At 45.5% G+C, this 13,586-nt stretch overlaps 1 protein-coding gene across 1 annotated transcript in view; it reads left to right on the forward strand.

Moving 5' to 3' along the window:
- Brca2 (BRCA2 DNA repair associated) overlaps positions 1-11,737 on the forward strand; it is a 45,258-nt gene extending 33,521 nt beyond the window's left edge. The window contains 7 exon segments of the mRNA XM_021186935.2: positions 237-358; positions 1,842-2,034; positions 2,272-2,435; positions 2,528-2,666; positions 9,312-9,553; positions 10,034-10,195; positions 11,168-11,737. Of these exon segments, the coding sequence (XP_021042594.2) occupies positions 237-358; positions 1,842-2,034; positions 2,272-2,435; positions 2,528-2,666; positions 9,312-9,553; positions 10,034-10,195; positions 11,168-11,737 (1,592 nt within the window).
- The last annotated feature ends 1,849 nt before the right edge of the window (positions 11,738-13,586 follow it).

Raw genomic sequence — 13,586 nt, forward strand, 5'->3', positions numbered from 1 at the left:
GCCACTCTCAGCTGATAGGGGTCAGACCCCACTGTTAGGCTTGGCCACTCTCAGCTGATAGGGGTCAGACACCACTGTTAAACATGGCCACTCTCAGCTGAGCTATCCTGCTACTCTCTGTGGCTCTTTATTGTCTAACCTCCCTCCTATTGGTGCTTTTGCTTCACTCTCTGGTTTTTCACTCCCAAGGTTTGATTCTAGCCAATCAAGGTTGCTTTCTTCCCTTCCTCCCACAGAGGACACAGCACAGCGGTTTGTGCTGTCCCGTGCACTCACACGGCAGCAAGTCCATGCTCTGCAGGATGGGGCAGAGCTCTATGCAGCAGTGCAGGATGCATCAGACCCAGATCACCTTGAGGTGAGGAAGAGTCAGGTGACAAGCCTCAGTCCCCAGCCCTCTGGGAAGCTTCCTCCTGCTGGCCATTAGAGTAAGCCCATCTTGAAATACTGCATCTTTCAGGAGGATTTCTGTGGCAAGTTCTTGATTCTGCATCAAGTAGAGAATGAAAAAGTTTGAGAGTTTCATGTATTACATTAACATAGTTTAATGTGCAGGCAAAGGACCAGAGAGGAGGCCAGTTGGTAAAGGCTCCTGCTGCCAAGCCTGACAGCCTTAGTTCAATCCCTGGGACCAAAAGGGCATAAGCAGAGAACCAGCTCCTTCCAGTTTTCTTCTGACTTATGCACGCTCAAATTAAACACTTCTTTTCATGGTTTTTTTGAAACAGGGATTCTTCGTGTAACCCTGACTGTCCTAGAACTTGCTTGGTAGACCAGACTGGCCTTGAACTCACAGAAATCTGCCTGCCTCTGCCTCCTGAGTGCTAGAACTAAAGACATGCACCACTACACCCAGGTACTATTAATCAATTAATTAATTTGTTTATTAATTAATTTATTTTTTAAGCAGGCAGAGCTTGCTTTTTTAGCCAGCTGTGTCCCACGTACTCTAGGGACGAAGCAGCAGAATGGCAAGTTGTATGAGCTGGGGAACACAGCAGATTGTGTCTGGAGAGGTGGCTCAGCAGTTCAGAATGTCAGAGCTCTTGCTGAAGTTCCCAGCACCCGTGTTAGGCAGCTCACAACTCCCTGTAGCTACAGGTACACATGTACACATTAAATAGATGAATATACAAAAAGCTTTTTAAAAATTATATCTGCTGTTCCGAAGAGGAACTATTAAATTATTATTAAATTAAGTTTATTGGGCTGCAGCAATTAAGAGCATTGGCTGTTCTTCCAGAGGACCCGTGTTCAATTTCCATCACCTACATGGCAGCTCACAATTGTCTGTAATCTAGCTTCAAGTGATTTGACACCCTTAAACATGCCTACATGCACGTAGAACACTAATGCACATAAAAAATAAATCATTTTTAAATTAGATTTATTATACAGGAAGTAAGGAAAAAAGCCATTGAGCCAGCCTCTCCTCTGTCAGTTATGCAGTTGTTGAATTTCTCTGTGCCTCACACTCAGCAGCTCCAGCACTGAAACAGTAATAGCACCCAAATCCTGGCCTCCCTGTGAAGGGCAAGTGATTGGACATTTACCACGCACAAATCCATCCTTCTGTCACTGTCTGTGTCAGCCATTTGAAATGTACCTGTGCTGGTTATGGTTAGAAGACACTTAGTAATCAAGGTTTGGCTTAGCCCTTGGGAAATCTGTTACAGGGACTCACAGTGAGACAGTCTGAGGTCCCTAGAGCGTTCTGTGATAGCCTGAGTAGTGATCTGCACGCTCAGGTCTGGTCTGGTCTCACAGGAGGCAGCCCTGCTAGGGCAGGCAGGACTGCCCTAGCGTCTGCTCTGTTTCAACGCTTAAATAAATGCCCACAGGCTTGTTTCAGCGAAGAGCAGCTAAGAGCCTTGAACAACTACAGACAAATGCTGAGCGATAAGAGACAAGCACGGATCCAGTCAGAATTCCGGAAGGCCCTGGAATCCGCTGAGCAAGAAGAGGGTTTATCAAGGGATGTCACAACCGTGTGGAAGCTGCGGGTTACAAGCTACAGGAAAAAAGAAAAATCAGGTTAGTAGGCAAGGTTTGTTTGTTTTTTGTCTTTTGTTTTTTTTTTTTAAATCCAGTTTGTTAAATTAAAACATAATCTTCCAGATGACAAAGTATGAAATGCACATAAAATCCAGTGAGTGAAATGGGTTCCGAGCACCGCGCACAAAGCAGGGAAGCCTTTGTTTTTGCCATGTTTCAGAAAATGGTCACCAGTGTGCCCACCTGTCATGCATGTCCCTTTCTTTCTCTGAACAGCTCTGTTGAGTATCTGGCGTCCATCATCAGACTTATCCTCCCTGTTAACAGAAGGAAAGAGATACAGAATCTATCATCTTGCAGTGTCAAAATCGAAGAGTAAATTTGAACGATCCAGCCTCCAGTTAACAGCCACAAAAAGAACTCAGTATCAACCACTGCCGGTCTGCACCTCTCCTTACCCAGTTCCACCGTGATCTATGCAGAGCCCTTTTTAGAGCCTCAGTATGCTGACGCTTGGTTCTGCTTCCTGCAGGTTTCCAGTGAGACTTTACTCCAGGTTTACCAGCCCAGGGAGCCCCTTCACTTCAGCAGACTGTCAGACCCAGCCTTTCAGCCTCTTTGTTCTGAAGTGGATGTCGTAGGAGTTGTAGTTTCTGTTGTAAAACTGATAGGTAATGTACAGAGTGTCTAATGTTGCTTTTCATTGGTTCTCTTGAAAAATATTGCCTTCTTAAATTTGGGGGTTTTTTTGTTTTTTTTTTTTTTTTTAAGATTCATGTCAAGCAGTGGTGGCACCCGCCTTTAATCCCAGAGGCAGGCGGATTTTCAAGTTTGAGGCCAGCTTGGTCTACAGAGTGAGTTCCAGGACTGCCAGGGCTACTCAGAGAAAAACCAAAAAAAAAATAAAATAAAATAAAAAAATTTATTTATTATATGTAAGTACACTTAAGACACTCCAGAAGAGGGCATCAGATCTCTCATTGCGGATGGTTGTGAGCCACCATGTGGTTGCTGGGATTTGAACTCAAGACCTCTGGAAGAGCAATCAGTGGGATTAAAGGTGTGCACCACCACAGCCCAGCTGCCTTGTTTCTTACTAAAAAAGCAATTCGATAGTACTTCAGGAGAATAACTTATATTCTCTTTTGTGCTGTTTAACTTTACTGATTTTTCAGTAGTTACAATCAAATAATTATAATCTGACCTATTGGTGGAACATTCCAACCTCTGATCTCTTAAGCTTTTAATAGTCTCCAGCATCTTGGCTGGCTTCATCTCGCATGTATGTATGTATTTACTTATGCATTTATTTATTTTATTTTGTATTTCTGGGGAATCACCTAGAGCTCACACTGCTCTGCAGATGCTGACACTAATGTCTGTCCCTCCCTGTTTTATTGTGCCTTTTATCTACCAAGCTCTTCCCTTTTCACCTGCAGTGTGCACAGATGTCAAAGTCCAGCCAAGACCCCTGTGTAAGCACAGCCTTGCATTTCTTGATTATTTATTGTATACAGCTGCCTCAGCGTTCGCTCCTTGCTCTCCCTTATTGCACGTTAACCATGTGATGTGCCCTTGCCATCAGTTACCCTCACTGTTCCCATGGACAGCCATGCTGGCTTTTGTGCCCTCATGGTGCTGGTCAGATGAAGCCTAGCAAGAGGCCCAGCAGAACAGTGCCTTCTCCTCTCCCAATCACGTGTTCTTCTAGCTTTGCTGTCTTCCTTGGCACCCTGTAAAAATAGCTTCTTTTCTCTGAGGCTCACTGCCTCTGTCTGCTAACCTAGCCCTAGTCCTGGAAACTTCTGGCCTCCATATAATCTTATCTAGTTCTAGAATGTTTCCAACCTTTGAGACTTACTGCTGAATAAGCTTACCTTTTCTAGTTCTTTCTGAGCTCTGGCTGACTGGTTCAACTCATCTGCTGGCTCAAGCCGACTGATTCAATCTGTCTCTTTCTTTCTCAGCCTCTAGACTGAATTGCTCTGCTTGACCTTGTACTGACTTTGGCAATATGTTCTCATCTTTTGGCTCCTTCTCATTCTCTGGCTCATTCTGTCTTCTTCTGTGTCTAGCTTGTTCTCTCTCTGCAACCCATCTTTCCATAACTGTCCCAGTAAAATTGCCTTTCTCTTTCTCTCTTTTCTGTGGTGCCCTCTTAAGTAACCTCTTTGCTTTTCTTGTGAGAGTTGGGAAGAGCCTATCTCTGACTCATTCTGTCAGATCTTTCTCGTATTTGTCACGTTGCCCCACGATTAGACTTTCAAACTTGACTGCTGCCTTCTATAAACTATCCTTACCTACATTGCTTGGGATTAAAGATTCATACTAATGACATTTATATATTCCAGCCAGAGGGATTAAAGGTATGTGTTAAGGATAAACCACACTACAACTAGAAACAGGTGTTTTTCAGTAGATAACACAATCTCGGGGTTCACAGTGTGATCAAATATCCTGCAACAGCACTCCTCAGCACCTAAAAGTGTATCCACCACACAACCGGTTCCCTTCTGGGATGCAGTGTTGTAAAGGCAGGGCCCTGTCTGTCTTTTACCCTAAAGGAGCAAGTGCCATAGGACAAGCTCTACCACACGTTTTAAGTTCCTTGGGCACTTCTTTGCCGTCAGAGTTTTCTCGTTCTTCCCATATCTGCTTGCTCACTGTCCTTTCTGTTGTCTCAGTCGTTTGCGTTGTTTTGAGATGGCCAGGAACCACGTGTGGGTCCTCTGGAAGAGCAGTGTCCAAGCAGAAGCGTTCACTGGCCCTGACACCAGCTTCTATGCAGCCCTGGGCCTGAAAGCTCTTCAGGCTTCACACTCTGCTTTTTGTCCTCGTGCCTGCTCATTCCCTGTCAGGAACCTTGCCTCAGGAATGTCGCTTGTGTGACAGTACATTTATTTCTGCTTCTGTTTGCTTTTGTTGTTGTATTTCCTATCTTTTTTTTTTTTTTTAAGATTTATTTATTATATGTAAGTACACTGTCACTGTCTTCAGACACTCCAGAAGAGGGCATCAGATCTCATTACAGATGGTTGTGAGCCACCATGTGGTTGCTGGGAATTGAACTCAGGACCTCTGAGCCATCTCTCCAGCCCTGTATTTCCTATCTTTATCCATTATGATCACAGGCAGCTTTGTCTTTAATTTTGCTTTCTACACACACTGTGCACATCTCACTTTACCATTTCTTTTTTTTTTTTTTTTTTGGTTTTTTGAGACAGGGTTTCTCTGTGTAGTCTTGGCTGTCCTGGAACTTACTTTGTAGACCAGGCTGGCCTCGAACTCAGAAATCCGCCTGCCTCTGCCTCCCAAGTGCTGGGATTAAAGGCGTGCGCCACCATGCCCGGCTTCACTTTGCCATTTCATGCACGAATCTGTCCTGTTGTGGGACATAACACATGCTGTCAGTTTCTGTGGTCCTGCAGGCTCCTTTCCATCTTACAGATCTGTTTGTTGTCCCTGATCCCAAGGGTCTAAAGTTTCATAGCAGAGACAGTCACTTTGAAAATCTTAAGAATTTCCTTGTTCTGTGGCAGTTTCCTTACAGGTTGCGTTCTGTCCTCTACTGCGCCTGCGAACCCTCCCTTCCCCTCCCTCTCTCCTTCCCTGCTCACCTCCCTTCCTTCCCTCTTGTATTTGGTGAGTAGTAGCTGACTGATTTGGGGTTTGTCTCTAGCTGTTACGTTCGTCAGCCACATAGCTATGTCATTCCCTGTCATCTGAGTCACACTGAGTCCACACACTGCCTGTTAGAGAGGGCGGGTAGCTCATTTGTGGATTCCATCAGTATTTATTGAGTAATTGTTCCATGCCAGGTGCACAGCAGAGAAGAATTCCTTCCTGGGAGCACTGTGGTGGGAGGAAGAGGAGGGAAAGGAGGAGGGGAAGGGGGAGGGGGAGGTAACAAACAAAACAATGGAGGGCCAAAGGGAAGAAGAAAGGACTGGGTGGGGACAGAGCTGATGCTCAGCTGCCATTTTAGACAGCATTCAGAAAAGACCTCATTGATGGTGCCAGACAAAAACTGAAAGAGAAGCCTGCAGAGCCTGAGGAGAGTCCCGGGTGGCTTATACGCTTTGGTGGAGAGTGAGAGGCACAGAAGAACCAGGTGTATGGGTGCTTGGATATACTTTTACATCTTATATTGCTCACTATGTTCGGCATGTGTGCAGAGGTCAGAGGTCAAGGCAGCTTTATGGAGATGGTTCTTTCTATATGCCTTGATGTAGGGTCTGGGGACTGAACTGGGACTATCAGGGTTACACAGCAATCACCTTTACCCACTGAGCCATCTTGCCGGCTCCCTTGTATATATTTTAACTTTTACTTGAATGGTGATTAGAAGTCATGGGAAGGTAGAGGAGGGACAGGCTTTGACCTTTTCACATATCACTTGAGCTATTACATTGAACATACAGTACCGAGGGTATGGGCACAAACAGGGACTCCAGGAGGATGCCATGGTAAGAGTCTAGGCAGGAGAGGATGACGAAGTAGACAGAAGCTGAGGACATGATTCAGAACAGCAGACAGGATCTGGGTACTCCCTGAAAGTGGGGGGAACAGTGTGGGTGTCCAAAGCTGTGGAAGACTGGGATTGCTGAAAAGGGGGACTTGATAACAATCCAGGGGAGCATGGTTTGCCTCTGGTGTCGCAGCTGCATGGAGCTTTTGAGGAGATGTGGCTTCACAGTTGTGCTCATAGACACGTGAACTTCAGAGCAGACAAGAGTACTTGAGCAGTAGTCAGAGCTGAAGATGCAGGCTTTAGTAGCATTGGTATACCCGAGAGATGCAAAGCAGAGAGACTGAATGTGTTCAGTCTGAGTGGAGAAGAGGAAACAGAGGGCTGTTTTGACACATGGGTCTCAGGATTGGGGCACTTATAAAGGAGGCAGGGAGTGCAGAGGAGTGCAGAGAGGTGGGGTGCTGAGGATTCTGTATGTTGAAAGAAGGGACGTTGCCATGGATGTGATTAAGCCTGTCCAAAGCTCTTTCCCAGCACTGCTGTGAGGTGAGGTCTAAGACTTGGTAGTTGATTTTGGCACTGTGGCAGAGCCCTTTCCATGGAGAGAGACTGGCTGACTGAGCAGAACAAGGGGAGCAGAGGAATAGAGGAGGTGGGTATGGCTGCATCATTAGTGTCTGGTGTAAAGCTTTCTTATTCATCAGATGTAATTGTTGTCTCAGAGGCTTATTGCTGAATAAGCCCATCCTTTCTGGTTCTTTTTGGACAATGTCTAGATGGTTCAATTCAGGTGTTCTGGGCCAAACTCCTCCCTAAGCTGATTGATTCAAGCTGATAGAAGCTTCTCTCTGCTTCTGACTGAATGGCTCTGCTTGGCTTCTAACTAACTCTGGTAATCTGTTCTAACTAATCTTTTGGCTCCTCCTCATTCTCTGGCTAGTTCTGTCTTCACCTTTGTCTAGCTTGTTCTCTCTGTAACCTGTCTCTGTAATACTGTCCTGGTAAGACTGCCATGCACGCATGTGCACACACACACACACACACACACACCACCCTACCCCTATGTATTGCTGCTGTCTGTAAAACTGTCCTCGCCTCTTTCTCCCTTCTGCCCCTGGGCTGCTCTTAAGTAGCCTCTCTTTCCTGTCTGTTCTTAAGAGAATTGGGTGTATCATATCTCTGATTCATCACTTGTTTAAAGGGAATGACAGGAAAATGGTTGTTAGAATCATGATCAAAAAGAATAGTTTTCAGGTAAAGTGCTGCTGGCACATGAGGGCACAGTGTGTGCTGAAGAAGCTAAGGAAGAGAGGCAAGGCTGACACTGGGCAGTCAGCACAGAACGTCCTGTATCCAGACACTGATGAGACAAGCTGTATCCATCAGCAGACAGGCAAGAGTACTTAGATAGGGTACCAGTGCAGGAATTGGTGGAGAGGTAGACACTTGCACGGACCTCTTTTGATTGCTTTTGTTTCCTTGCTGAACAGGAAACAAAGTCATCTATCTATCCACTGAGGCCAGTATGTGGAAGGTCAGGAAATCATTACCCAAGAAAGTGAGAGAGCCTGGCCTAGGTACGTCCTGGGGCTGCCCAGGTCCAGGCCACCCATAGCTCTCAGTAACCCTCCTTCACTTTCTGAACAGTTCTTTACATTTTGGCAGCACAAGGTGCTGCCAGTTCATCTATGATCTGTGCTGTAGTCCTGTATCAACACTGCTTCCCCTTTAGTGGGAAGTGAATGGGGAAACTGAGGTCTACACATGGGGGGAGAGGTGCATGCTTTTTTTTTTCTTTTTTAAAGATTTATTTATTTATTATATGTAAGTACACTGTAGCTGTCTTCAGACACTCCAGAAGAGGGCATCAGATCTTGATATGGATGGTTGTGAGCCACCATGTGGTTGCTGGGATTTGAACTCCGGACCTTCAGAAGAGCAGTCAGGTGCTCTTACCCACTGAGCCATCTCACCAGTCCAGGGTGCATGCTTTTAATCCCAGCACTCGGGAGGCAGAGGCAGGCCAATCCCCATGAGATTAAGGCCAGCCTGGTCTATAGAACAAGTTCCAAGACCACCAGGACTACACAGAGAAACCCTGTCTCAAAAAACTAAAAATAAACAAGTAGAGCTAAGGTCTGTTACTGATTGTAAGAGTCAGAGTCAGAGCCATACAAAAGCTGTGCTTGGAGAAGTATCTTTCCTCCCTGAGGAACTAACTCTCCCCTGAGTCTGGTCCTCCCCTGCCCGTCAAGACCTCACCTGGTCAGTTTCCTGTTCAGCCTTCCCCAGTCTTGGCTCAGAGCAGGAGGAACGCATATGCGTTCTCCCTGTCTCCCTGCTATGTCTTTCTGGAGAGCTTTTCCTAGTTAGCACTGCCTTGGGGTTTTCTTCCTTCTTTTCACAGCTGCCCAGGAAACCATTGTGTGGGTGGAACACAGTACTCCCCTGTGAGTGAGAGCAGACAAGTTGCTTCCAGCGTTCCATAGTTTTAGACAGTACTACAGAGAGTGACCTAGGTGCAGCTGCTACCATGGCCCTTGCTCACATGTATTTTACTATTATTTAATGGTCATCAGTCTTCAGAGCCGAGTGCTAGAAGTAAGAACCCCGAGTGGAAGGTAGGATGGCCATAGCTTTGCTAGGCAGTGCCAGTGTTTTCTTCAGCAGGATGCATCAAATGTCCACTCTCCTGGGCATTTATCAGTGTATATGTTGCCCTGTGGCCTCGAAATGTTTGGCACTGAAATTTGAACACCTTAAGTAATGGGTCATTCTAGAAATTCTGTGTATATCGGTATCCTAGCAGTTCTAAAGATGACAATGACTGGCATTTTCATCCTAGGTCTTGCTCCTTTGGTCTACCTGTCAGATGAATGCCTTAATTTATTAGTGGTGAAATTTGGAATAGACCTTAATGAAGACATAAAGCCACGTGTGCTAATTGCCGCAAGCAACCTCCAGTGCCAGCCAGAATCCACATCAGGAATACCGACCTTATTTGCTGGCAATTTTTCCATATTTTCTGCCAGTCCAAAGGAGGCCTACTTTCAGGAGAGAGTCAACAAAATGAAGCATGCTATTGAGGTGAGATTAGCGACTTGGAAGCTGGACCAGCAGGTGCCCGGAGAGTGCTTTCAGCCCAGTGAAACATGCGCACATGTGCTCATTCACACACACACCCATATGTGCTCATTCACACACCTCCCCTCACCCCAGTACTCTTTCCCACCCCCACCCCCACCCCCACCAACCCCAGTACTGGGAACTAGATTTACATAGAATTTTAAGTGCACATGCCTGCAGGTCCAAAATTTCAGTATCAGCTTTGGCTATACAGTGAGCACCAGGCCATAGGCCATACAAACACACACATACATACACACACCTGTGTGTGTGTGTGTGTGTGTGTGTGTGTGTGTATCTCAAGACCCTAGCTAAAGAACAAACAAAAATGTGTCTCATTCTTCTGTTCTGAATGTTTTATTTCTGAAAGAAAATACTTTCTGAGAACATGAATGTGTGAATTAGCAACTCAGGACAGGCTTTTCCAATTTATTCTTTTAGAATATCGACACATTTTACAAGGAGGCAGAAAAGAAGCTTATACACCTGCTAAAGGGAGACAGTCCCAAGTGGTCCACCCCGAACAAAGACCCCACCCGAGAGGCCCACACAGCCTCCACTTCCTGCGCTTCAGAACTCCTTGGTGCAGGAGGTCAGTTACTGGTAAGTTAGTATGGAAGTAAGGTGTTTCGTATGTCCTAGCAAACATGGTGGAACTAAACTGCATTTAACCTGTGGTTAGCTTGCTGTAGCTGAAGCATAGGCTATGTGGAAATTGTATCTGATTTGTTGAAGTATGAATGTAAAACTCTGGGAGCAGACTACACTGTTGGCACTTCGAGAACGTGTGCTTGCAAGGTCCTTTGCCAGCTCCTATGCTAGGAAAGCTGGCCCACAGCTGTTGCTTAGTCTCTAAGCTCAGGTGACTCCTTAATCATGGGTGCCTGGCTGCCAGGGCTGGCCAGACTGGTGGCACTGCTTTGCACCCTAATTCAATCAAGCAGTCCTTACCTCATACAAGAAAAGTGCTTGTTACAGTTAGGAGCCTGGAAAAAAAGATGATAAACAGTTGCCTGAGACTCAGGACTAGAGAAAAGAAAGGTGTTAGATCTCCACGCAGGCCAGCCGTGGTCTCTCTCTGGAGGAAGTAGATAAGACTCCCACAGGTAGCCCTCTGACTTCCTTAGTTATGTTGTAGCATGTGAGTACTTACATGCACACATACACACATGAGCAACATGTACACACAAAGTAAGTAAACGTTCAGAAGAAGTAGTAGGAGTTGTTGTGCAGTGTGTGTCCTTTTAAAATGATTTTGTTGTTTTGGGGGGTTGTAACACTTGGAAAGTTAAAGCATAAATGATGTCATGTGTTTGTTTGTTTCTTTTTAATCTTATATTAGGATCTCTTCATTTTCTTTTTCTGGCCATATTTATATCATCAGTCATTTTGCAAAATTATTTCCTGTGGGTTAGGAATAACAGCATGAGTGTTTGACATTATTTATCCTTTAGTAATTGGATAAGAAAGGTGTCCTGTTGGTGTGTGTAAGTATTTTCTAATGAAAGGTTAATTCTTATTTATTTATATACAAGTGTATATTATGATAGGCTCCTCTTTTGTATGTTTTGTTAGAGGATTTCACCTACTGGTCAGCAAAGTTATCAAAGTCCTTTATCACACTGCACACCGAAAGGGAAGTCTGCGCCCCTGGCTCACTCAGCCCAGATGGCAGCAACGTCTTGTAGTGGAGAGAACGAGATCGATGACCCGAAAACCTGTCGAAAAAGAAGAGCCTTGGATTTCCTAAGTCGGCTGCCCTTACCGCCCCCGGTCAGTCCCATCTGTACCTTTGTCTCTCCAGCTGCACAGAAGGCTTTTCAGCCGCCACGGAGCTGTGCCACCAAATACGCAACACCTGTTAAAAAAGAACCCAGTTCTCTGCAGAGGACGCCATTTCAGAAGGCCAGTGGCGTTTCTCTGCTGGACTGTGATTCAGTAGCTGATGAAGAACTTGCCTTGCTCAGTACGCAAGCCCTTGTGCCTGACTCCATGGGAGGAAATGAACAAGTGTTTCCCATTGATTCCACAAGGAATCCCCAGCCAGCACAGAGGCCAGAACAGCACGTAGGGCCCAGGTCCAGGAAGGAGTCTCTCAGGGACTGTAGAGGTGACAGCGGTGAGAAATGAGCTGTTGAATCTTAGCCTCTCAGTTTGTAAGATGTACAGTTCCAGGCTACTCATAGGTGTTCGTGCGTCAAGACAGGAGTAACTGCACTCTAACTGAAGCGTTTGTTTGCTGTTCAGATGCTCTACCTGGTTCTGTATTGGTATAACTAAAGCCGGTTGTCATTAACTAATTTTAAAAGCTTTAGGATTAGACTGGATCACTACAAGTATCATTTTACATACAAAATAAACATAGCTTTGCTTTTAGTCTGGGTCACTGGCTAAGTACGGTTACTTTATATAGTCTGGTTCCTGTTTTTGAATTTTTTTTCCCCTAGGAAGTCCTATGAAATAGTGTTCTTTCCTGCATGGTTGGTTCTGCTAGAGCTCCATCCTGTCAGAGCTCCATCCTGTTGGTAAACAGACACAACCGTGATGTTTACCTCTGGTCAGCTGGTCAGCTGGTCAGCCTTGTCATTCCTTTCCATGGTCCCAGTGTAATCTCTCAAGTTATTCCAGCTAGAAATCCAGTCAGGCATAATGACACACACCTGTCATGCCAGCACGTAGGAAGTAGAGAGAGGAGTCTGGGTCACCCTTCACTACACAAAAGGTTCAAGGTGGCCGGTTACAGAGTCCTTCCCTGACCACAGCCCCATCAGCAGGTGGACTGAACTTCAGCTGTCAAGTGTTCTGGTCTTAGTAGTGTCATTTGGTCTTCATGTCCTAATCATTGTACTGGAGACCCAACCTAGAGCAGAGTAAATAAGTCTTACCTAACAGGAATTATGCTATTTATAAAATTTAACTTTTCTTGTTTTTCGAGACACAGTTTCCCTGGCTGTGCTGGAACTTGTTCTGTTGACCAGGCTGGCCTCAAACTCAGAGATCCACCTGCCTCTGCCTCCCAAGTGCTGGGAACACCAAGTGCATGAGCCACCACGCCCCAGCTGACATTTAACCTTTTTTCTTGTGAATCCTGTCAGCAGTGCTGTTCTGTTCTCCACTCTCAGGCCACCAGTTAGAGACAGCCAGTAAGAGGCCTTCCATAAGCCACAAATATCCGCCCGATTGAACAAAGTGTGAAACCTTGACGTGTGCATATGTTCCTTCTGAAAGTGACAATGGTTAAAGCCAATAGTGTGTACTGTATGACCGGTAATGAATGGCAAAAGCATTTGGTGTTATTTATTCCTAATGAGAGCCTTTGGTTCCAGAGCTAATTCTGTGAATATTGCAAGTGGAGCTGTAGTAACGGGAGTCAGTGATGGCTGTTCAAAGGGTCTGTAAGTCAGAAGCCACAGGAGTCGAAAGGAAAAGTGTGTATTGCTTTTAAACACGGACTTGGGAGCATTTAATCAGTTTGTTTTGGGGTAAGCTTGGTGGCATTTAATCATTTTTATGCTTCCAAACCAAGTATTTTGGTATTTCCATGTAGGAGAAAGCAGAGACATGGTTGGGCAGGACTTTGAGAGCTCTGAGAAAGCTCTGGGCCCAAGACCAAAGCCTTTTATTGTGGTCTTTGGTCTCAGCCCAGGCAAACCAAAGCTCTGAGAGCCAACCAGCCACATCAGGGAACATGGATCCGGTCCTTTGGCTGCACGTGTGGAACCAGAGGAAGGGAATCCATTTGGCCTCTGACTCTTCTCCCCTTTGCCAACTTAGATGCATGAAGCCATCCATAACAAAGTCATGTACACAGGCAGCACACAGGCTAGGATTCCAGCAGTTACCTGGGCCTGGCAGGTAAGAAAACCAAATGAATTGCTACAGGACTGCCATGTGCAAACTTAAAATGTCAGTTTCATCCCAATTTATTATGAGACTCCTCATCTGGGCTTTTTGTTATTGTCATTATTGGCGTTATTTTTATACAACATTACTT

This window comes from Mus pahari, chromosome 23 (assembly GCF_900095145.1).
Source record: "Mus pahari chromosome 23, PAHARI_EIJ_v1.1, whole genome shotgun sequence".
NCBI classification, from domain to species: Eukaryota; Metazoa; Chordata; class Mammalia; order Rodentia; family Muridae; genus Mus; species Mus pahari.